At 41.2% G+C, this 24,026-nt stretch overlaps 1 protein-coding gene across 6 annotated transcripts in view; it reads right to left on the bottom strand.

Annotated features, from left to right (window-relative positions):
• The window catches only part of AFAP1 (actin filament associated protein 1), a 163,402-nt gene that overhangs the window by 93,655 nt on the left and 45,721 nt on the right, over positions 1-24,026 (bottom strand). For 4 of the 6 annotated variants that reach the window (XM_087434874.1, XM_087434878.1, XM_087434879.1 and 1 more), the window contains 2 exons: positions 5,675-5,803; positions 2,229-2,326 (listed from right to left, as the gene is read on the bottom strand). In XM_087434874.1, coding sequence (XP_087291000.1) covers positions 2,229-2,326; positions 5,675-5,801 — 225 coding nt within the window. In that variant the 5' untranslated portion in view covers positions 5,802-5,803. Of the gene's footprint in view, positions 1-2,228; positions 2,327-5,674; positions 5,804-7,654; positions 7,771-24,026 lie in introns of those variants that run through there. The other 2 variants (XM_087434880.1, XM_087434873.1) reach the window with 2 other exon arrangements.

Raw genomic sequence — 24,026 nt, 5'->3', positions numbered from 1 at the left:
AAACAACATATCAGTAAATAGGATTAATATTGTTCATATATACTTCTGGACTATAATTTTGCATTATATCTAAAAACAGCAAATGAGACAATAAAAAAATAAAAAGCTAATCTAGTCACAGTTTCTGTGACTCAAACAAATGAGTTTAAAAAAAGGAAAACAATAATTAAAAAGAACTTTATAAAGAAGGAACAATACATAATATGTTAAAAAAATAAACAGCATATAAAAATCATATATTCAATATGCTCTCAACTGTGGAAAGATTAAATGTATAAAACAACAGGAAAATAATGCAAGCTACAAATATGAGCCACATATGTAATTTAAATTTTCCTAGTAGCTACAGAAATTGATGAAACTGATTTCATTAATATATCTTCAATTCAGTATATCCAAAATAATATAATTCAACATGTTATCAATGTAAAAATTATTAAGAAGATATTTTACAACCTTTTTCTTATAAGCCTCCAAATCCAGTGTGTATGTGACACTTAGAGCACATCTCAGTTTGAACTAGCCACCCTGCAAGTGCTCAACAGCCATTTGAGGCTAGTAGCCCCTGCACTGGACGTGCAGGTAGAGAAAGACTAGAAGAAAACGGCCTAAATAAGAACAGTGGCTCTCCTGGGAAGAAGGGAATATAGATGACTTTACTTACTTTTAGGGTTTTCTCCCTTATTTTCTACAGTGATCTTGTTAAAAAGGCAGCATCTAAGGCTCCTACAGACCTAGTGGATCAGAACGTTCATCGGAACAAGATCCCCAGGGGATTCATTTGGACATGAAAGTCTGAGAAGTGCTGCTCTATCCAGTAACAGCTAGCTCTTGCATCAGGCTTCATATGTGCAAGGCATATATTCTAAGCACTTGAGATATATCAACTCTTTTCAGCTTCACAATAATCCTATTAAATGGGTACTAGCACCATACTCTTTTACGAAATGAGGCACAGAGAGGTTGAAGTGACAGTCTGCAAGCACAGGTAAGTGGCCGAGCTGGGACTTGGGAGCAGGCAGCCATGCTCCAGAGTCTGCCCTCTGTATCCTGCCGCCTCCCAGATTCCGGCTCAGGAGCAGGCTTACAGTTCCTAACACGATCTTCTCCAGTCTACCAGTCATGCTCGCGTGGGCTTTGCTGCCACAACTCCCAAAACAGTATTGTTGAGAAAAGACCGGATTTGAAATCAAAAGAATACGTTACAATTTTACCTGTCCTACTTATTCTATGATCTTGAGTTAATCACATATATTCACTGAACCTAAATTTACTTTTCTGGAAAATGGGTATACATACTATTCACATATTTAGAGATATTTTAGGGGTTCTTTGAGGTCGATTTGTGAGGAATGAAAGAAATTATGGGTGAAAAAAAAAAGCATGATCTGTGATACATGGTAGGAACCCAGTAAGTGCTCATTTCCTCTGTCCCCTCTAAAATGATGATTATTGAGTATCTACCACACATCAGCCACTATGCTGGGGCCCAGGCAGGACAGAAATTAATGAGACATGCCCTGCCTTTCTGCAGTTCTTACCCTGGTGGAGAGAGAATCAGAGGATTCATACAGAAAGTGAACATTAGAAAGAGAACTGCTAAGTAACTGATTTTGCTCTAATTCTGAATGAAAGTCTAATTTCCCTGAGTAAGCAAATCAGAAAACAGCAAAAGGCAGAAAAAGCTGAACGATAGATGAAAATTGCATATGTGAGTATCTCCAGACTGCAAAAATAGAAAAAGAACTCCAAAATAAATTTTGAATGTATAAAATCAAACAAAATACACATTCCTGGAATATGTACACATTTTTGTTCTGGAATAAAAATTAGTTTGTTATCCCAGAAGAAGCATAACAATGAAGATGAAAGTTTCAGACTAAGGTATTCAAATTCAGAGTTAACCCAGAAAGAGGGTCAAGTCCCCAGGCTCTAAGTCATTGTTTTGCCTGCTAAATCCTCTGATTTTTTAAAAAATCTGACTTAAGAACAGATTTCCATGGACCTGTGGCTCCAGCAATTTTCAAAGAAACACCAGCCTCCTAAGGGAAGACTACATTTACAGCCTCCCACTTAGCTATTACTAGCAGCCCTAAAAAACACACTCAAAAGAGTGCCTTGAGCAAAATGAGGTCTCCTTTCTTCCAGAACTGGGCTTTTAGCACCTGCCCCGGAACCATAAGTAACCCAGGCGCACAGCGATTTGCGATGGTGGAACTTGAACTCACCAGCCACGGCTGCGGGATCTCTGGCAGAGGCATCTGGGGAGGGGCCGGCAGGCTGTTGGGGGTCTCTTGCTTCTGAGCATGATCTTTCACTTCAAAACCTGTAAGTATCAACCAAAACCACAGAACTGGATGAGGAGGAGGAGGAGGATGAAGATGGCACTGTTCACAGCTATCATTTTCTCAGCCCTATACTGAACACTTTGCAAATATTTATTTTCTCTAATCTTTTGCAATAATCTTACAAGGTAGGTATTATCCTTCTCTATTTTACAAGTGAAAAACCTATGGCTAAAAAACAGGTTAAAGAACTAATCAAAACATTAACAGGTAGAAATGACAGAGCTGGCACCAATGCCCACATTCTTCCCACTGCCACACAGCATCTCAAAGGCAAGTTGCTTCATCTGAACGTCTACTCAGGTTAGTACTTACCCATGTACTAAGGGGACAGATGCTTTCCTGGGAATCAGTAAATCTGTATTAAGTACCCTCTTAAAGTCAGATACTGTGAGAGACATACTTTATGGATGACATGACTATTAGAAGCTCATACCCTCAGCGCACTCAACTCGAGAAGACAAGTGGACATACAACTGACCCTTAGAAAACATGGTGAGCACTATACCAGTGAAGGCAGGAAAGAGGAAGAAACTAGTTTCAATTTGGGCACAGTACTATTTATATGCCAAGAGCTCACCTGGAAAGACCTAGAAAAACAATCGCTCAACAGTGATCACTTGTAATGGGTCAAGCATGATGCCACAGGCTAAGAAAAGAGATGTGAACAAAGCCCCTGACCTCGATAAGCTGCAACAGAGATCAGAATTTTGGCGGAGAACTGGAAAAAATAAAAAATGAAAACAAAGAAAGAAAGAAAAAGAACAAATGGAAACTCTACCACTAAAAAAATATCAGTCGATGGGTTTTAAGCAAATTAAAGAGTTGAAGAGAGAATTAGTGAATTGGAAAATATCAGAAGATACATTCAGAACGAAGCATGGGGAGACAAAGGGTTGGAATTCATTGGGCAGAGGAAGAGAGGAAGGGAAATAGGGAAAAGCAAACAGCAACTCCTGAGGCAAGAGGCCCAACAGTGTGGTGTGTTCAGACAGGTGGTCTGGAATGGCTGAGAGAAGGGCACAAGCAGAGGAGATGGGGTTGAAAAGAAATGCTACCTCTACTAATAAAAGCAACAGTAGAACATAATAGTCAGTAGTTACTGGGTGTCTACTGTGTGTCAGGGACTATTCAGAAATATTTTATATTATCTCATTCAATCCTCACAACATCCCTCTGAGGTAAATGCTACTACTGGCCCTTTTCACAGATGAAGAAACGGAAGCATAAAGAGATTAAGTAACATGTGCAAGGTCACATGCTCGGTAATGGGCAGAGCCAGGAACCCAAGCCAGTCTGACTCTGGGGCAGACACGCATGACCACATGTGATCCATGGGCAATGGTAGACTAATGAAAGAGTCCAGGCAGGGAAGCAACAACATCACTTCAAAAGTGAATATTTCATATTTGCCCCCAAAATGCAGACCTCATCCTGTGCTCCTATCTCAGTGACTGGTCCCGGGGCCTCACAGGGCTCATGTTCAATCTGCTACCAAACACTTCAACCCATTGTTCAGACTGACAAGGTGAGCTTTCCAGAATGCAAATCTAACTGTGTCATACCATGGCTTCATACACTAAAAACCAACAAAGTACACAATTCATATGGATGAGGTGCATGGTATGTGAATTATATCTCAATAAAGCTGTTAAAAAAAAATCCCCACATCTCATCCAGCTATCTCCTATGAGCCTTCAAGACTCTAACATTGTATCCTCCCAGAACTGCCCCCAGCCCCTCCCTCAGTCTCTTTCTCTCTAAACTGGTTTGGATTCTTCTCTCATGTGCTCTCCTAATACTCTGATGCTCTCTACAACACTACTTACCAGGCTTACTATTACCTGCTTTTCTGTCTTACCCACTGTGCACAAGAGTTAACACAGCAAGCCTGAGGCTGCTGTCCTTATAAGGGCCTGTTTGCAAGACTGGCCCCTTGGCTGGCATCTGGGAACGTGGACTTCAGAAGTGTTCCCACCATTCCCTAGTTGATAAGATGGATTGACTATGTCTAGACTGTGCAAACAGCATGGTTTAGGCTAAACACCTGATGGATAATTTTACATGTCAACTTGACTGGGCCACATAGCCAGTACCACACTATTTCTGGGTGTACCTGTGAGGCTGTTTCTGGAGGAGACTAGCATTTGAATCAGTGGACTCAGTAAAATACACTGCCCTCCCCAGTGTAGGTGGCCTCATCCAGTCCACTGAGGGCCCAAATAGAACAAAAAAGCAGAGGAAAGGCAAAGTTGCTCTCTCTGCTTGAGCTGAGACATCCATCTTCTCCTGCCCTCAGACATCAAGGCTCCCGGTTCTCGGGCTCTGGGACTCAGACAGAGACTACACCATCAGCCCCCTGATTCTCAGGCCTTCAGGCTTGCAATGAACTAACCACCAGCTTTCCTGGGTCTCCAGTGTGCAGAGGGCAGATGGTGGAACTTCTCAGCCTCCACAACCACAATTCCTATAATAAGTCTCCTCTTCTGTCTGTCTGTCCGTCTGTCTGTCTATCTATCTATCTATCTATCTATCTATCTATCTATCTATGTATCTATCTATCTATCTATCTATGTATCTATCTATCTATCTATCTATCTATCTATGTATCTATCTATCTATGTATCCATCCATCCATCCATCCATCCATCCATCCATCATCCATCCATCCATCCATCCATCCATTCTATTGGTTCTGTTTCTCTGGAGAACCCTGACTAATAAACTTGCTTTTATGGGAGCCTGGAATATTGGTACCTGCCAAGCAGACGGTGCCTATGTGACCAGCCCCCAGTAAAATCCTTGGGCGCTCAGTCTCTAATGAGCTTCCCTGAACAGAAATGTTGCACGCAGGTTGCTGCATTTTCGTTGCTGAGGAAAGAGTGTGCTTATGTGGCCCTCATGGGAGGGAGTGCATAAGGAAGCCTGCAGTCCGATTCCTCCAGGCTCTGCCTGTGTCTTTCTCCCTTACTATCTGGCTGTGTCTCCTCACTACCATTGTAATAAATCCTGGGCAGGAGAAAGTACAACTACATGCTCACTTCTTCTAGTGAATCTCTGAATGCTGGGGTGCTCACGGGGACCCCCAAAACACTCACTCCTCCAGTAGCTCCTTAAAGGCTTTATTTTTTTTATACCTATAGACTAACACAGTGCCTGGCACATACATAGTAAGGCCCTCAATGACAACCTGATGAGTAAACAAATTCACAAATTAATGAACAAATGCATATGTTTTAGAAAGACGGTGACAATCTAACCAATCAATGACGGTTTAGAGGCAAAAAGAGCCTGGAGGAAGAAAGACCAGAAGTTTGAAGGAGACGCACCTTTGGATGACTGTATCCTCAGCAGGATGTCGGTGATGACTGCCTTTTTCTCCCTGACAGTTGATGTTAGATATTCATGGTCCAGGAGTTCAAGAAAGAGACGAAGTTCAACTATTAACTCTTCCATTGCTGAAAACAAGAGAGAGAGGAAGGGTATGTAAAAATCTGAATGATAAGTTTTACTCACAGCATTTCATTTTTAGCTTGATGATTGAATACAGTATTCCAACATGAAAAACAAGTTTGCTGAAACCAGGTCGACTAAAAGGTTCACGCATCATCTTCTAGACAAATGCGCTACTCCTTCACTTTTGCTTTGAGACAACAATATTCAGCGGGGAGAAGCTCCCAAGCCATGCTGCCAACAGATGGAGTCATGACCCAAAAGCCTGACATCATCATTTGGTGTCAGTTGCATGACATTAAATTTCAATGTCAAGGAGGAGATGGGAGTTTAAAATGCCAAATAGTTTTCAAATAACCACTAGGACGTGGTTTCAGAAACTCATCACGCAACTCTCTGCTACTGCTGGGCTGGCTCCATCCCCCGGAAGACTGTGAGAATGTTTTTACAGTTATAACAAAGGATCCTGGATGCTGAGGAGACTCAGGTGCCGACTTCCTATCATGTCTTTTCCTTCTAGGATTACGCAGACTTCTCCTCTGACATCCACAAGACTAGACTACGTGGCTGATGTCCACAGTTTTTAAATCATGCCGTGAACCTCTAAGGACTCCAAAACCCTTTCAGGGAATCCGTGAGATCAAACTATTTTCACAATATTAAGATCTTACTGCCTTTTCCTGCACTAGTGGTACAAATGCGAAGGTGGTTAAACTGCTGGCATCTCATTGCAAATCAAAGCAGTGACACTAAACTATACTAGTGGTCACTGTATTCTTCACCTACACTTGCAGTAAAAAAAAAAAAAAATATATATATACGCTGCTTTCACTTAAAAGTGTCTTTGATGAAGTACTAAACATCATTGCTTTTAATGAATCTCAACCCCAGAGGACACACATTTTTAATACACTACGTGATGAAACGGGAAGTGCATGTGGACACTTCTCCTGCAGACTGAAGCGCATGGCTGTCTCGAGATAAAGCACGTGTGAGGCTGAGTTGCGAGTCACACTAAGCCACCTATTTCATGCAGCACCAAAGAAGACAGATGAACTACAATTATTCAGACCTGAGCATCTGACCAACACTTTCTCAAAAACACAGTGAGCTTAGTACGTCAAGGTCAACAATGACAGCATTTGTTGCCAATGATAACATTTGAGCTTCAAAGTGAAAATAAGAATTTCAAATACTCATATCCACCACTATGAGCATGACAGCTTCTCAGGAGAGACTCTTCTAATGAGATCGGGAATGGCATGACCAACATGATTTCCTGATAGTGCATAATGCAGGATGTCAACATTTGGAAGATCTACACAACTCAGTGAACCATGACATCACAAAATCACACATGGGTGAAAATTCCTCTGACGTGCAAAATAAGCCGAAATATTTGAATGTAACAGAGAATGAAGTATTCTTTGAAACAGCCTCAGATTCCACAATGCAACTGATCTTTAAGAAACTACCATCACTTGTTGAGTTTTGGTGTAGTATCAAAGAAGAGTATTCACAATTTTCTGAAAAGGCATTGAAATATTCTTCTCGTTTCCAACTACGTATCTGGGTGAGGCCAATCTGGTCAATCAGATTCTCTTTCCTACAGAGTTTGCCTGGGGACCAGGAACTCTCTTAGTTGGGATCTCTTGAACTGAAGACACATCCAGTCAGGAGCCGTGGAGTGGCCGTGTTTAAGCATGGACGTGCCAGAGGATGAAGCCATCCACAGAGGACAAGAGAATGAAGTCAGCACGCTCAGGAGCACATGCATACATGCTCCGAGGCCAGAGACCACGGGAGAGACAGGAAGAGCCAGACAGGTAGGCACTTCTCGGACTTTTTAAAATTACCTGTGAAACGGGGCTGCACTTGCATTCCACGAGATATCTGCCTCCCTCTAACAAATTTTCACTTCATTGTTTCGTATTAAGCTACTCTGTGTGGTTTTCTTTTCAGCTGAAATGACAACCAAAAGATCCTCAAAGCAAAGCTCTTTGCACCTCAATGCAAAACACCCCCAAATCAGAGAGTTGTGATTGTTAGAAAAATTCCTCCTTTTTAGGATCCTCACCGACTAAACAAATCATATTTTACCCTTATATATTTACCCTCCAAACACTTAAAACAAACTCACATCCCCTTTCTCCTAGCCTTCTCTAATTAAACACCCCAGTTGGCTTCTCCTCACTCAAGTCCTCCTTAATTACCAAAATTCATTCCTCTCTTAGCAGCTGTACTGATAACCTGGATACTCAGTGACCTTCAGGTTTGTTTTTGTTCTTTTCTCAAAATAGCTAGGCAGCCGGTTGAGAGCAGGTTTTTTGCTTTGCTTATCTCTGAACACCTTATAACAGCCTAGCATACAATCCACTAAGAAAGCACATGAGCATTTTTGGTGAGTGAATGAATGAAGACCTAGCAAGTAAGAGAATTAACATTTTCTGAGAATCTATTATGTGAAAGGTATGGTGCTGGGCATCTACACATGATATTTCATTCAACTCTCACACTAATGCTGCAAAGAGACAATCGTCCCCATAAACTGGGAGAAGAAGAAGCCTCTTACGTAGCAATCCCCAGGATCAGGCACTGTTCTAGCCCCTCTATATGTATGAATTCGCTTGTGTTCCCAACAACCCTGTGAGGTCGATACTACATTCTACCATTCTACAGGTGAGGAAACTGAGGCACAGAGAGGCAGCCTAAGGTTACCAAGCAAATAAGTGGCTAAGCTTCTCCAGTTAATAATTTGCTCACAGCCACAGAGCTAGACCATAACAGTAAGAATCTAGACACAGATCTGACTCCAAAGGCCCTGTTTGGCCATTTCATGATAATCATTCCATAGACTGTCTTCTGAGATAACCCTGGCCTGGTGAGTTGCTGTGGCCATTTTTTTTTAAATGCAATAGCATGGTCAAATAAAATAAGAACACTCGTCCTAGAAAAAGTGAGGAAGATGAAGATCAATTTCACCAGGGTCTACACCCAGTGTCCTACAAAGTATCATAACTACTATGGCACCATCGGCTCCCCACTGGACAGCCAGGCCCTTGTGTGCAGGCACTGCGTCTCGTACTTCGCTGGGCTCCTTTTGGTGCCCAGCAGTGTCCAACATTAACCACTCAGCAGACGCATGTTGAAGGAAGGGGCATGAACTCCCATAGCTACTGGACACGACATACAAAAGGCCCACCGGGACACCAAAGAAAGGAAGGAAGAAGTCTTTGCAACCAATTTTCGGTTTAAAACTCTGAATATGAACATGACATTTCCTTTAAGATCAAAGGGTGGTAACCAACAAGAGCTCTAAAGATTTCCATATAAATGAAGCTCTGATGAGACATGTACACCCAAGCAGGGAGTGGCATCGTACAACTCCAGCCCGCAGGATGTCTAGAAAGCATGAGGAGCCCATGATTTCCCCTGAGCCCCCCCAGAGCTGTCACTTTCTCCCCACTGTCAGCCAGCTCTCTGTGGGCGGGCAAAGTAATCAGGAGTCCAGGGATTCAGCTTAGGGTTCCACAGACGTACTGAGTGGCCTTCTCCATTCGACACCCAGACTTACTGACCCGGGATCCAACTTTTCCACTGCCTGACACACGCTCTCTCCTTCCATCGGGGGGGCTGCTTCTGCAGGGTCAAGTTAGACTCGCATGTACACTTGACCTCCTCCAGCACCTCCAGCCCATGTCTTCCTTCATGACACAGGCTTCCTTATTTTCCCTACAACGTTATCACAGCCTCTGTCACTCCTTACAGAAGTTTAATAGAGAATTACAGCCATCATCTAGTGCTTACCATGTGCTAGGCAATGCGCCAGGTGCTTTATACACATTATGACTGATCTTCACAATAACTCTCAAGGCAGACATTATTATAACCATTTTACAGATGGAGAAATTGAGACTGAGAAGGGTTACGTTCTTGTCTAAGGTCAGATGGTTAAAAAAAAAAAAAGGTCAGACTGTGAATCAACACCAGGTCTGGTTGATTTCAAAGTCTCTACTTTTGTGTGTGTGTGTGAGGAGATCAGGCCTGTGCTAACATCTGCCAATCCTCCTCTTTTTGCTGAGGAAGACTGGCCCTGGGCTAACATCCGTGCCCATCTTCCTCCAGTTTATATGGGACACCTGTCACAGCATGGCCTGACAAGCGGTGCGTCAGTGCGTGCCTGGGATCCGAACCGGCGAACCCCGGGCCGCCGCAGCGGAGCGCGCGCACTTAAGCACTTGCGCCACTGGGCCGGCCCCTAGAAGTCTCTACTTTTTATATCATCTCCTTGACTCTCAAGTTTGCTCATGGTAGGGCTGGCCCCGTGGCTTAGCGGTTAAGTGCACGCGCTCCGCTACTGGCGGCCCGGGTTCGGATCCCGGGCGCGCACCGACGCACCACTTCTCCGGCCATGCTGAGGCCGCGTCCCACATACAGCAACTAGAAGGATGTGCAACTATGACGTACAACTATCTACTGGGGCTTTGGGGGGAAAAAAAAAAAAGGAGGAGGATTGGCAATAGATGTTAGCTCAGAGCCGGTCTTCCTCAGCAAAAAGAGGAGGATTAGCATGGATGTTAGCTCAGGGCTGATCTTCCTCACACACACAAAAAATAAAATAAAATAAATAAAAAAGTTTGCTCATGGTAGACGTTAATTCCTCTTAGGTTACATTCTACTTGTCTCCCGTGACACAGAACAGGCTATCCACATCCTTCAAGGTCACTGCTCAAATTGTGCTTTGCATCATTATTTTATTAATAGTTCTTATAGTAAAAACCAGAATCTTACAACTGGAACAACAGCTGTAGGTAATTCATCCAACTCTCTTGATTTACTGACGGAAAACTGGAGTCTCAGAGAATCAGAGAGACTTATCCCAGGGCACAGACTATCACACCTCTCCCATTTGTATGCCCTGAATGCAGGCCAAAGCGTTTTGCATTCAGAATAACAACTAGTTATGTTCTAGTATATAAAATACTTTTAATGTATTCTATCTCGTTTGACCCTCACAATCACATTATCTTTGAACATCACCAATGGCAGAAACAAGATTAAGAAAGGTGAAGGGACTGGTCCACAGCAGCAAGCTGAGCAGGCTGTAGATGTGTCCCTACACATCTACATGGGAACCAAGGCCCCTCCTCCCTCGTTCAACTTCCCGACCCTGACATCTGTTATCCCACTCCGAACGGAAAGCCAAAGTCGCTGAACACAAACGGGGATCAGGACACAAGAATAAAGCACCAACTTCCAGAAAACTATTTCTTTCCCAAATGCCCACACCACACAAAAGATCTGGACACAGAATTTATTGTTCCCAAGGCAATAGGGAAAGCCTCTGAGGCATTTCTGGACATATTCTATGCATCTGAAAAGCAAAACTCCCTTGTCCCTAGCAAAAGCCTTCTTTGACTCTGTTCTCTCTTACTTGGTTAGTGACTTCCGCAGTCCTAAATAAAAAGGGAAAGAATGAGTAAAGACTAGACAGTAGAGCAGACAACTCAACATAGCAAACACGCCTCCCACACAATCAACCTCTCTACGATTTAAAGTAAATCTCTAGCTCAGGTTTGACAGTGAAACTTATTTCGACAAAATTAAAGAAGTGGATTATGGTTTGTAGATCCCAAAAAACACTTTAAAGGAATTTTATTCACCTTAATGCCTAAATCATAGAATTTGAAAGCCAGAAGGGACCCTGGACTTAGTGCCTTCATTCCACAAGTGAGGAAACTGAGCCCCAGAGAAGGGAAGTGACATGCTGAGTTCACACAGCGTTTGATAAAAAAGCCAGAACCAGGAGCCAGGCGACCTGACTGCCAAGTCAGTGCCCTGTTTCGCACAGAACTGTCATCATCCTCACATACTTCTATAGGAGCAACGACAGAATTCCTAGGATCCACGTGCAGTTTCTCAGGAAACTAAACCACTCTTTATGAACAAATACTACAAACAACAAGAAAAAATGCCTACTGCTACTGGCTCTAGGAAAATCCAGTTAAATACCCCAGAACTTCCTGCTCCCTTTTCAGAAAAGGCAAGGAACAGTTCACATATTTATGTCACTCAATTTGTCATGGGTGACAGACTGTACACATGTTGCCACATCCATGTCCCCTTCAGGCTTCAGCCTTTAATAATGTATACAACACACCCAGTACTGCCTGCATTCTCAGTTACAGCCAAGCGTCTTCACACAGCCAAGGCGGTTGCTGGTGGTCTTCTTATTTATTTTATATTTTTATCTGAGATCCTTCCCACACAGCTCTTCCCTTCAAAATTCCAACCGAGTGCAGAAACTAGATCTGGGTAACAACTTCCATAATCCAGTCTCAATTGAAAAGAAGTGTCTGCTTCTCCTAATTTCCCCAATGCCCCTCGCTCCCCTCTCCTATCCAGACCACCTAGCCCCAGCTGGCACACCAACTCGCCAACCTCCACCTGACCTTCTCATTGTGTGATCCTCTGGTAGCTCCTGTCCACCTTAGCCAGGGTTACCTCCCACTGCCAGGCACCCCTCCAGGACCACCTCCCTGCCTCTCCCCCCACCCAAATGCTGCCTGTTCTCTAGAGTGGAGATCACATCCCACCCCCTTGGTGAAGATGTCCTGATCATTCTATCCACGCTGATCCCTCCTCCCGGACTCTCTTCTGTCTATGCCTCTCCCTTGGCCCTCATCATCTACTGCTTCTTACAAACAGCCCAGCCTTTACAGCCACACAAATCACATTCAAATCCCAGCTCTGAGTCTTCCTAGCTGTGTGACCTTGAGAGAGTGGGTAATTCCCCCAAATTATCTCATCCTTAAAAAGATGATGATTATGTATCTCAATATTGTAGTGAGGATGAAATGAGCTGATACACACACAGAGGCAAGCATTTCACAAATAGTAGCACTTATCATTATTAGCATACGCTCCTCTTATTAAAACTTCTCTTTAAGACCTGGGATCCTTGACTGCAGTAAGTGAACACTGCTCACATATTTCTTCACTTCTAAAACCATAATGTCCTTAAAGACAAATCATGAAAGACTATCCTGTACAACTCTATGCAATATATTCGAAACTGGGTGAAACATAATTTCACATAAAAAAATACAATGTACCAAATTGTTTTAGAAAGCTTACACAGACCAATCTCCATAGAAGAAGCAAAGAAAGTTATCAAAGAATTATCCTCACAAAAAAAGTACTGGACCCAGATGATTTTACAGGGGATTGCTACCAAACTTTAAACACCAAGGCCCCTACATAAATTATTCCAGAGGACAGAAACCGAAAAATTCTCAAATTCTTTATTTTTCAGAAGTAGGTATTAAAATGATGCCTAAACCTGATACAGATATACAAACACACAAAAACGAAGACCAGTCTTACAAACATCAATCTTACTAATATCACTGCAAAAATCCTACATAAAATATCAGCAAACAGAAACCAACACAATACCTCGATAGCACACTAGGACCAAATGGAATTCATTCCAAGAATGCAAGGATGACTCAACATTAGAAAATCTACTAATATAATTCATCATATTAATAGACTAATGAGAAGAGCGTATGATTGTCTCCATAGATCATGAAAAAGTCTTCAACAAAATTCAATACCCATTCCTGATTTTTTTTCAAAAGTCAATAAAATGGGAATTGACACATACTGCCCTAGTTTGATTAAAATACATGTACTAACTGCTATAGGCTAAATGTTTGTCGCCCCCCGAAATTCATATGTTGAAACCTAATGCCAAACGTGACGGTATTAGGAGGTGGGGCATTTGGGAGGTGATTAGGTCATGAGCATGGAGCCCTCATGAATAGGACTAGCACCCTTACAAAAGAGGCCCTGGAGGGCACCCTTGCCCCTTCCACCATGTGAGGATACAGTAGCTCCCCCTTATCCTCAATTTCAATTGTTGACTTTTCAGCTACCCATGGTCAACTGCAGTCCAAAAATATTAAATGGAAAATTCCAGAAATAAACAATTTGTGTTTTAAATTGCACATCATTCTGAGTAGCGTGATGAAATCTCACGCAGTCCTGCTCCATCTTGCCCGGGACATGAATCATTCCTTTGTCCAGCAGATCCATGCTGTACACACTACCTGCCTTTCGGTCACTTAGAAGCCATCTCAGTTACCACATCAACTGTGGTGGTATCACAGTGCTTGTGTTCAAGCCACTCTTATTTTACTTAATAACGCCGCAAAGCACAAGAGTAGTGATACTGGCAGTTCGCATATGCCAAAGAGGAGCTGTAAAATGCTTCCTTTAAGTGAAAAAGTAAAAGTAAGGAAAGAAAGGAAAGGTGAAATAAGGAAAGCAAAAAAAATCATAGGCTGAGGTTGCTAAGATCTACAGTAACTTTTATTACAGCATATTGTTATAATTCTGCTATTTTCTTATTAGTTATTGTCTCTTAACTGTGCCTAATTTATAAATAAACTTTATCATAGGTATGTATGTATAGGAAAAAACATAGTCTATATAGAGTTCAGTACTATCTGCCGTTTCAGGCATCACTGGGGGTCTTGGAACATATCCCCCGCAGATAAGGAGGCACTACTGTACAATGAAAAGTTGGCAGTCCACAACCAAGAAGAGGGCCCTCGTCACTGGAACCCACCATGCTGGCACCCTGATCTTGGACTTCCAGCCTCCAGAACTGTGAGAAATAAACTTCTGTTATTCGTAAGCCACCCAGTCTGTAGTATTCTGTTATAGCAGCCTGGAGAGACCAAGACACTAACATAAAACAAAAACAAAAACGGCGTCTTATCTAACGAGGAAACACTTGAGGCATTCCCAGTAAGGCCGGAAACAAGTCAAGGAGGCCCATTTCCTCCACTACTTATTTTTTTTCTTTTTTTTTTTTTTTTTATTTATTTATTCACTTTTTCCCCCAAAGCCCCAGTAGACAGTTGTGTGTCATAGGTGCACATCCTTCTAGTTTCTGTATGTGGGACGCAGCCTCAGCATGGCCGGAGAAGCGGTGTGTCGGTGCGCACCCGGGATCCGAACCCGGGTCGCCAGCAGTAGAGCGCACGCACTTAACCGCTAAGCCACGGGGCCGACCCCTTATTTTTTTTCTTTATTGTGAACTTTTTGTTGTATATTATTGCTTGTCATTCACCATATAAATGCATCCCTTCACCCCTTGTGCCCACCCCCCACCCCCCTGCCCCTGGTAACCACCAAACAGTTCTCTCTGTCAGTGTGTTTTCCTCCAGTACTTTTAACACTACATTGGAAGTATTAGCCAACGCAATTAGAAAAGAGAAAACAATTAGAAACTTAAGAATGGAAAAGAAAACAGTAAAATTATCTCTATTTGCAGCTGATGTGAAAGTATACCTAGAAAACCCAAGAGAATCACTGATAAAACTACTAAGAATAATAAAAATTTGAATAAAGTACCAAAAAATACATAAAAACTATCAATTGCTTTTTGCATATTAATTGTATACCAAACAGTAAACAGCTAGAAGATATAATGGAAGAGAGGAATCCATTTTAAAAAGCAAGAAAAAAGTAAAATACTTAAAATAATTTAGCAAGAAATAGCAAAAAGTACATAAGGAAAACATAAAACACTCCTGAAAGACAAAGAAGCAGATTTGAACAAATGGAAAAGTGTCCCTTGCCTTTGGATAGGACAACTTAATATCAAAAAGATATCAATTCTCTCCAAGTTAAACAAACTTAACACAAGCCCAATACATATAGCAACGAGCATGCAGGATATCTGAGAACAATGAAGAGGGACTAGCCCCACCCTCTACTAAAACATAACATAAAGGCTCTGTCATTAAAAAGGTGTGATAGTGGCACATAAATTCCCAGTCAGATCAATAAAACAGAACAGAAAGTCCAGAAACAGACCCAAACACACAGAGATATACAGGCACGGCTCCTTTTATTGTACTTCGCAGATACTGAGTTTTTTTTACAAGACCCTCCACCAGCAAAATGATGACGACTCGCTGAAGGCTCAGGCGACGGTTAGCATTTTTTAGTAATAAAGTATTGTTTAATTAAGGTATGTACATTATCTTTTTAGACACAATACTATGGCACACTTAACAGACTACAGTACACGGTAAGCATAACTTTTATATGCACTGGGAAACCAAAAAATTCATGTGATTCACTTTATCGCAATATTCACTTTATTGTAATATTCACTTTATTGCAGTGGTCTGGAACCAAACCTGCAATATCTCTGAAGTACGCCCGTAGAGCATATGATAAAGACAGTGTCTCAAACCAATGGGGAAAAGAGGGACCTCTTAATAGTTGGAGTTAGGACAAGTGGTAACCATTTGGGGGGGCAAAAAAAGATAAAATTGAATACTTACCTCACATCATACACCAGAAAAAACTCCCAAGATACTTGAGAATCAGAATATAAAAAACAAAACCATTCAAGTCCTTGAAGAAATGGTAGGTGAATTCTTCTATAACTTTGGTGTGGGAAAACATTTTCTAGCTATGATTCAAAATCAGATGTGATAAGACAAGACTGGCCAGTGAGACGACATGGAAACAAAAGCAGGAGGTCCTGGGGAGGAAGGACTGAATCGTGGCCTTCAGATCCTCCGGCCTGCCTTGCACAGAACTCACAGACGCAGTGTCTTCCATAACCTCCTGGGGAGCTGCACACGCGCTGCCCGGGCAGCTGCTCCCTATGCGGCCCATCCCAGAGGCTGGGTCACTGAGAGCTGGTTTCACGAAACCCCGTCTCAGCCCACTCACTGTGGACTACCGTGCTAGATTTGAGGCTCCAGTGAAGAAACGGTTTCCAAGCCATGGCTGGCCCAAGACCAACCTGCTCTTCAGAAAGTTGCCCTTGTCCCCTACATGCCTCTTTTCAATGACTTTTCCTGACTTCGTCTCAGAACACGAACCAGCCTCTGCCTGTTGTTCCTCATGTTCACACTGCAGCTCTTTTGATGAGCCCGTTTCCCACAGACACCGGGCTTGCTTTCGCCCGTGGACCCTGGCACACACCGCTGTTCTCTGCAGGCGTGCCTCAACCTTAGGCATCCCTGCCGTGTCCCTAACACACACCACACCTCTCTTACCTGGCTACCTCTTACCTATCGACCCTTCAAGACAGCTCAGCCATCACCACCCCGGCCCACTGTCAGCCCAGTGCTCATGCTGTGCTGCAATTACAGGTGAATTTGTCTGTCTCCTCCACCAGCCGGTACGCAATCTGAAGGCATGAGCACCGTCTGACCTCTCCCTGTACCTCCAGTGCCCGGCACAACCCCCGACGTGGGAGCTAGAACACAACAGACACTCAATATGTGTTTGGTGAATTCATTCACTTGCTTGTTTCTAGATCTCCATAACAGACAAAATTCCTGACATCTGTTTTGAAGAGAAAGTTGCAGGAAAAAGTACCATGGATCGTCCTCTCATAGTTAGTAACTATGTCTCCTGTGATATCCTTAGAACGTACACATCATAAGCGGCAAAAGAATGATTCTGACACGTTCACCTTCTCAAATAGGTGGATGACCACCCACCTGGGCAGGGCCCCTCTCTGCTAAGACTGCAGAGACACTGTATGAGAATATCTAGGAGCGTGCCCAGGGAGACAGAACTTGTGTGGCACTGAAGCAACACAGCTGTGACTCAAGCGAGGCACTTGCATAGTTTCCCTTATAGGGTTACAGTCAAGACTCTTGCCAACATTTCCACAGGCCTCCGCAGATAACCTAAGCGGGCTGCGTAAAGGTTGACCCGAGACAGCACAGGGAAAGCAGCAAGCTTTAGGCGCTGTCTGGCAGGACAGTTTCCCTCAGCTGACCACACTCAACTTCCCTAAAGCTCCAGATGACCGTTATCTGAAGGACAGCATGACGCTGAGTACAAGCCACGAGACTTGTCTGATTGCTAGTGCCCTCGCCTCTAATGTGGGCATAATAACAGTTATCTGCCTAGCAAGACTGCTGCGGAGATCCAAGAAGGCGGCTGTAAAGAAAAGCCTCTGACTACAGGGACACTCGATGCTGCTTTAATTTGAATCTGAAAAGAGAAAGCAAATAAGGTCTCCACTTGCCAATGTCGGTGTCTGAACAGGACCTACAACAGTCACAGCTCTATTTCAGTACGGACCCTGAAAGCTGAATCTTTAAAAGAGTTATCAATATCCCAAGGGAAAGTCCACGTTTCTAAAAGGATATGTGCATATATGTATATTCTGAGTCCTGAGAATCTTCCTATCTGGATTATATAGAGCCAGCAAGGACTTCCCAAAGGAACTGCTGTAAAAAGCCACTGAACACATTCTTTCGGGAAATTATCATAATTCTTAAAGGTCAGATTAATACACAGGTGAGTGATGCAAGCCTCAACAGAAAATCTCCTCCCGCTGTTTTGTAGAAAGCATAAGATGAAACCTAGATCTGGACACGTCTTTTACCAATCATTAATAGTATATGTAACCTGACAACACAAGAACCAGACTCCCTAATTCCGAAGCCTGATGCCTAGGCTGGTAGAAGACTACTGATAAAAACCAAGCGGGCTCCTAACAAATGTTTTATTTTTTTTTTTTAATGTAGGTTATTTATTTATTTTCTTTTTTTTTAATTTTTGTTTGTTTATTGCAGTAACATTGGTTTATAACATTGTATAAATTTCAGGTGTACATCATTATACTTCTATTTCTGCATAGATTACATCATGTTCACCACCCAAATACTAATTACAACCCATCACCACACACATGTGCCAAATTATCCCTTTCACCCTCCTCCCTCCCCCCTTCCAGAACCTCTGGTAACCACCAATCCAATCTCTGTCTCTATGTGTTTGTTGTTGTTATTATCTACTACTTAATGAGGGAGATCATACGGTACTTAACCTTCTCCCTCTGACTTATTTCACTTTGCATAATACCGTCAATGTCCATCCATGTTGTCACAAATGGCTGGATTTCATCGTTTCTTATGGCTGAGTCGTATTCCATTGTGTATATATACCACATCTTCTTTATCCATTCCTCCCTTCATGGGCACTTAGGTTGCTTCCAAGTCTTGGCTATTGTAAGTAACGCTGCAATGAACACAGGGGTGCATGTATCTTTACACATTGGTGTTTTCAAGTTCTTTGGATAAATACCCAGCAGTGGAATAGCTGGATCATATGGTAGTTCTATCCTTAATTTTTTGAGGAACCTCCATACTGTTTTCCATAGTGGCTGCACCATTTTGCACTCCCACCAGCAGTGTATGAGAGTTCCCTTCTCTCCACATCCTCTCCAACACATGTTGTTTCCTGTCTTGTTAATTATAGCCATCCTGACGGGCATGAGGTGATATCTCACTGTAGTTTTGATTTGCATTTCCCTGAGAGTTAATGATGTTGAACACCTTTTCATGTGCCTGTTGGCCATCTGTATATCTTCTCTGGAGAAATGTCTGTTTAGGACTTTTGCCCATTTTTTAATTGGGTTGTTAGTTTTCTTGTTGTTGAGATGCATGAGTTCTTTATATATTTTGGAGATTAAGCCCTTATCAGAAGTATGGTTTACAAATATCTTCTCCCAATTGTTAGGTTGTCTTTTCGTTTTGTTGATGGTTTCCTTTGCTGTGCAGAAGCTTTTTAGTTTGATGTAGTCCCATTTGTTCATTTTTTCTATTGTTTCTCTTGCCCGGTCAGACATGGTGCTTGAAAAGATGTTGCTAAGACCGATGTCGAAGAGCGTACTGCCTACATTTTCTTCTAGAAGTTTCATAGTTTCAGGTCTTACAGTCAAGTCTTTAATCCATTTGGAGTTAATTTTTGTGTATGGTGTAAGGTAAGGGTCTACTTTCATTTTATTGCATGCGGCTATCCAGTTTTCCCACCATTTGTTAAAGAGACTTTCTTTTCTCCATTGTATGGTCTTGGCTCCTTTGTTGAAGATTAGCTGTCCAACATGTGTGGGTTTATTTCTGGGCTTTCGATTCTATTCCATTGATCTGTGTGACTGTTTTTGTGCCAGTACCATGCTGTTTTGGTTACTATAGCTTTGTGGTATATTTTGAAATCAGGGAGTGTGATACCTCCAGCTTTGTTCTTTTTTCTCAGGATTCCTTTAGCTATTCGGGGTCTTTTGTTGTTCCATATAAATTTTAGGATTCTTTGTTCTATTTCTGTGAAAAATGTTGTTGGAACTTTGATAGGGATTGCATTGAATCTATAGATTGCTTTAGGAAGTATGGACATCTTAACTATGTTAATTCTTCCAATCCAAGAGCACAGAATATCTTTCCATTTCTTTGTGACTTCAATTTCTTTCAGCAATGTTTTATAGTTTTCGGTGTACAGATCTTTCACCTCTTTGGTTAAGTTTATTCCTAGATATTTTATTCTTTTTGTTGTGATTGTAAATGGGATTGTTTTCTTAATTTCTCTTTCTGCTACTTTGTTGTTAATGTATAGAAATGCAACTGATTTTTGTATGTTGATTTTGTATCCTGCAATTTTACTGTATTCATTTATTACTTCTAAAAGTTTTTTGGTGGATTCTTTAGAGTTTTCTATATATAAAATCATGTCATCTGCAAATAGTGAGAGTTTCACTTCTTCCTTTCCAATTTGGATCCCTTTTATTTCTTTTTCTTGCCTGATTGCTCTGGCTAGGACTTCCAGTACTATGTTAAATAGGAGTGGTGAGACTGGGCATCCTTCTCTGGTTCCTGTTCTTAGAGGGATAGCTTTCAGTTTTTCACCATTGAGGATGATATTAGCTGTGGGTTTGTCATAGATGGCCTTTATTATGTTGAGGTACTTTCCTTCTATACCCATTTTATTCAGAGTTTTTATCATAAATGGATGTTGTATCTTCTCAAATGCTTTCTCTGCATCTGTTGAGATGATCATGTGATTTTTATTCTTCATTTTATTAATGTGGTGTATTACGTTGATTGATTTGCGAATGTTGAACCATCCCTGCATACCTGGAATAAATCCCACTTGATCATGGTGTATAATATTTTTAATGTACTGTTGTATGGATTTCCTAGTATTTTGTTGAGGATTTTTGTATCAACGTTCATCAGTGATATTGGCCTGTAATTTTCTTTTTTTGTGTTGTCCTTGTCTGGTTTTGGTATCAGGGTAATGTTGGCTTCATAGAATGAGTTAGGGAGCTTCACCCTTCCTCAATTTTTTGGAAGAGTTTGAGAAGGATAGGTATCAAGTCTTCTTTGAATATTTGGTAGAATTCTCCAGGGAAGCCGTCTGGTCCTGGACTTTTATTTTTGGGGAGGTTTGTGATTACTGTTTCGATCTCCTTACTGCTGATTTGTCTATTCAAATTCTCTGTTTCTTCTTGATCCAGTTTTGGAAGGTTGTATGATTCCAAGAATTTATCCATTTCTTCCAGATTGTCGAATTTGTTGGCATATAGCTTTTCGTAGTATTCTCTTATAATCTTTTGTATTTCTAAGGTGTCTGTTGTAATTTCTCCTCTTTCATTTCTGATTTTACTTGTTTGAGCCGTCTCTCTTTTTTTCTTGGTGAGTCTAGCTAAAGGTTTGTCAATTTTGTTTATCTTTTCAAAGAACCACCTCTTGGTTTTATTAATTTTTTCTATTTTTTTTTAGTCTCCATTTCATTTTTTTCTGCTCTGATTTTTATTATTTCCCTTCTTCTACTGATTTGGGGCTTTGTTTCTTCTTCTTTTTCCAGTTCCTTTAGGTGCATTGTTAGACTGTTTATTTGAGATTTTTCTTGTTTGTTGAGATAGGCCTGTATTGCTATAAACTTCCCTCTTAGAACCGCTTTTGCTCTATCCCATAAATTCTGGCATGTTGTATTTTCATTTTCATTTGTCTCCAGGTATTTTTTGATTTCTCCTTTGATTTCTTTGTTGACCCAATTGTTGTTCAGTAGCATTTTGTTTAATCTCCACGTATTTGTGGCTTTTCTGATTTTCTTCCTATAGTTGATTTCTAGTTTCATAGCGTTGTGGTCAGAAAAGATGCTTGGTATTATTTCAATCTTCTTAAATTTATAGAGACTTGTTTTGTGGCCTAATATGTGATCAATCCCAGAGAATGTTCCATGTGCATTTCAAAAGAACGTGTATTCTTCAGTTTTTGGATGGAATGCTCTGTATATATCTACTAGGTCCATCTGTTCTAGTGTGTTATTTAAGGCCAATGTTTCCTTATTGATCTTCTGTTTGGATGATTTATCCGTTGGTGTAAGTGGAGTGTTACAACCACATGCCACCTCCTCTGCAAAGCCTTCCCAAACCAACTCAGTGGAGACTGAACGTCCCCTGTCTATTTTCTGGTCCCTCATCTGTCTACTTACTTACCAATTTCTCTATAAAACTGTAAGCTCCTTACTAGCAAGGAACAATTGAAAAGTGAAAGAAAAAGAAAAGCTAGTACCATTTATAATACATGAAATACTTAAGGATAACTTTAAAAAAATATGTGTAAGGCCTATAAACTGACAACTATGAAATGTTGCTGAGAAAATTTAATGAAGATTTAAATAAAAGGATACCATAGTCATGCATGGAAGATTCCATATTGCTAAGATAGTAATCTCCCCTCAAATTAAGCTACAGACTCAACACAACCCCAATCAAGATCCCAGCAGCTTTTTTTTTCCAAAAAAAAATTGACAAGCTGATTCTAAAACATATGAAAATGAAATGAACTAGAATAGCCAAACACTGGGGAGAAAAATGAACAGTGTTGGAGGACTTAAATTACCTAGTTTCAAGGCTTACCACAGAGCTACAATAACAATCAATCCAGGGTGGTATTGCCATTAGGATAGATTAGTGAAACAGAACACAAAGTCCAGAGATAAACCCGCACATAAATGGCCAATTGATTTTTGACAAAGATGCCAAGGCAATTCAGTGGGGAAAGAAGAGTCTTTGGAACAATTGGTGCTGAACAAGTGGGTATCAATATGGGAAAAACTGAACTCACCCCTCACATCACACCATACCCAAAAATTAACTCAAATGGGTCAAATACCTAAATATAAGAAGTAAAACTATAAAAATGTCTACAAGAAAACAGGAGAAATTATTTATGATTTTGGAGTAGGCCAAGATTTCTTAGCACACCAAAAGTACTAACAGAAAAAAATTAATAAATTGGACTTTTTGAAATAAATCATTAAGAAAATGGGAAGAAAATATTTGCACTACACGTGTCTGACAAAGCACTCATATCAATACACCAAATATTGAGAACATATAAAGACAATCTAACAAAAAACCAGGTAAAGGAGTTACATACATTTCACAAAAAAAGACACAAATGGCCAATAAGCACATAAAAAGATGTTAATATCATTAGTCATCAGGTTGATGGAAACTGAAGTCACAATGAGGTACCCCTATACATCCAGGGGAAGGACCAGAAGTGAAAAGACAGAATATGAAGCCTTGGCAAAACTGCAGAGCAGGCAGAAGCCTCATACTCTCCTGGTGGAAGCTTGCGTGGTACAGCCACCTTAGAGAGCAGTCTGGAAGTTTCCTATAAAGTTAAATGTACACTTACCATGTGACCCAGGGATTCCCTCCCAGGTATTTACCCAAGAGAAATTATTACATACGTCCACACAAAAACATTAGCAACTTTACTCATAACAGCCAAAAACTGCACACAACCTAAACAACCATCAACAAATACAAGGACAAACAAATTACAATGTATTCATACCATCGAATATTTCTTATCAATAAAAAGAAACAAACTATCCATATGCATAACTCAGATGAATCTCCAAAAAAAAAGGTAATTGAAAGAAGTTAGACACACAAAAAGGCATACTGTATGATCCCATTTTTATGAAATTCTAGAACCAGCAAAAGTAATGTGACAGAAAAGCAGTCACGAGCAATGACAGAAAGCAGATCAGGAGTTGCCTTGGTCTGGGTGGGAGATGGACATGTTCTTTTGTCTTCGTGGACTGGGACTCTGTGGGCTGATGATAAGCACATTAGAGGAAGAGAATGAAGAGTCAGAGAATAAACCCTGACTAGTCAAGGTGAAGTAAAATTAAACAGGAGACATTGTATATTTTACCTGATAATGCTAGATAAATGGAATTTTAAGAAAATCTAGGTAAATGGAATTTTAGAAAAATCTAGGTAAATGGAATTTTAAGAAAAGACTTTGCCACACAACAGCAATAAACAGGGAATAAGAGCATCGGAATGGTAGGTTATTAAGACCATGGGAA

Source organism: Ceratotherium simum, chromosome 8 (genome assembly GCF_057802395.1).
Source record: "Ceratotherium simum simum isolate JZ-2026a chromosome 8, ASM5780239v1, whole genome shotgun sequence".
In the NCBI taxonomy this organism is placed as follows: Eukaryota; Metazoa; Chordata; class Mammalia; order Perissodactyla; family Rhinocerotidae; genus Ceratotherium; species Ceratotherium simum.
This window is presented reverse-complemented; position numbering and strand designations above follow the sequence as displayed.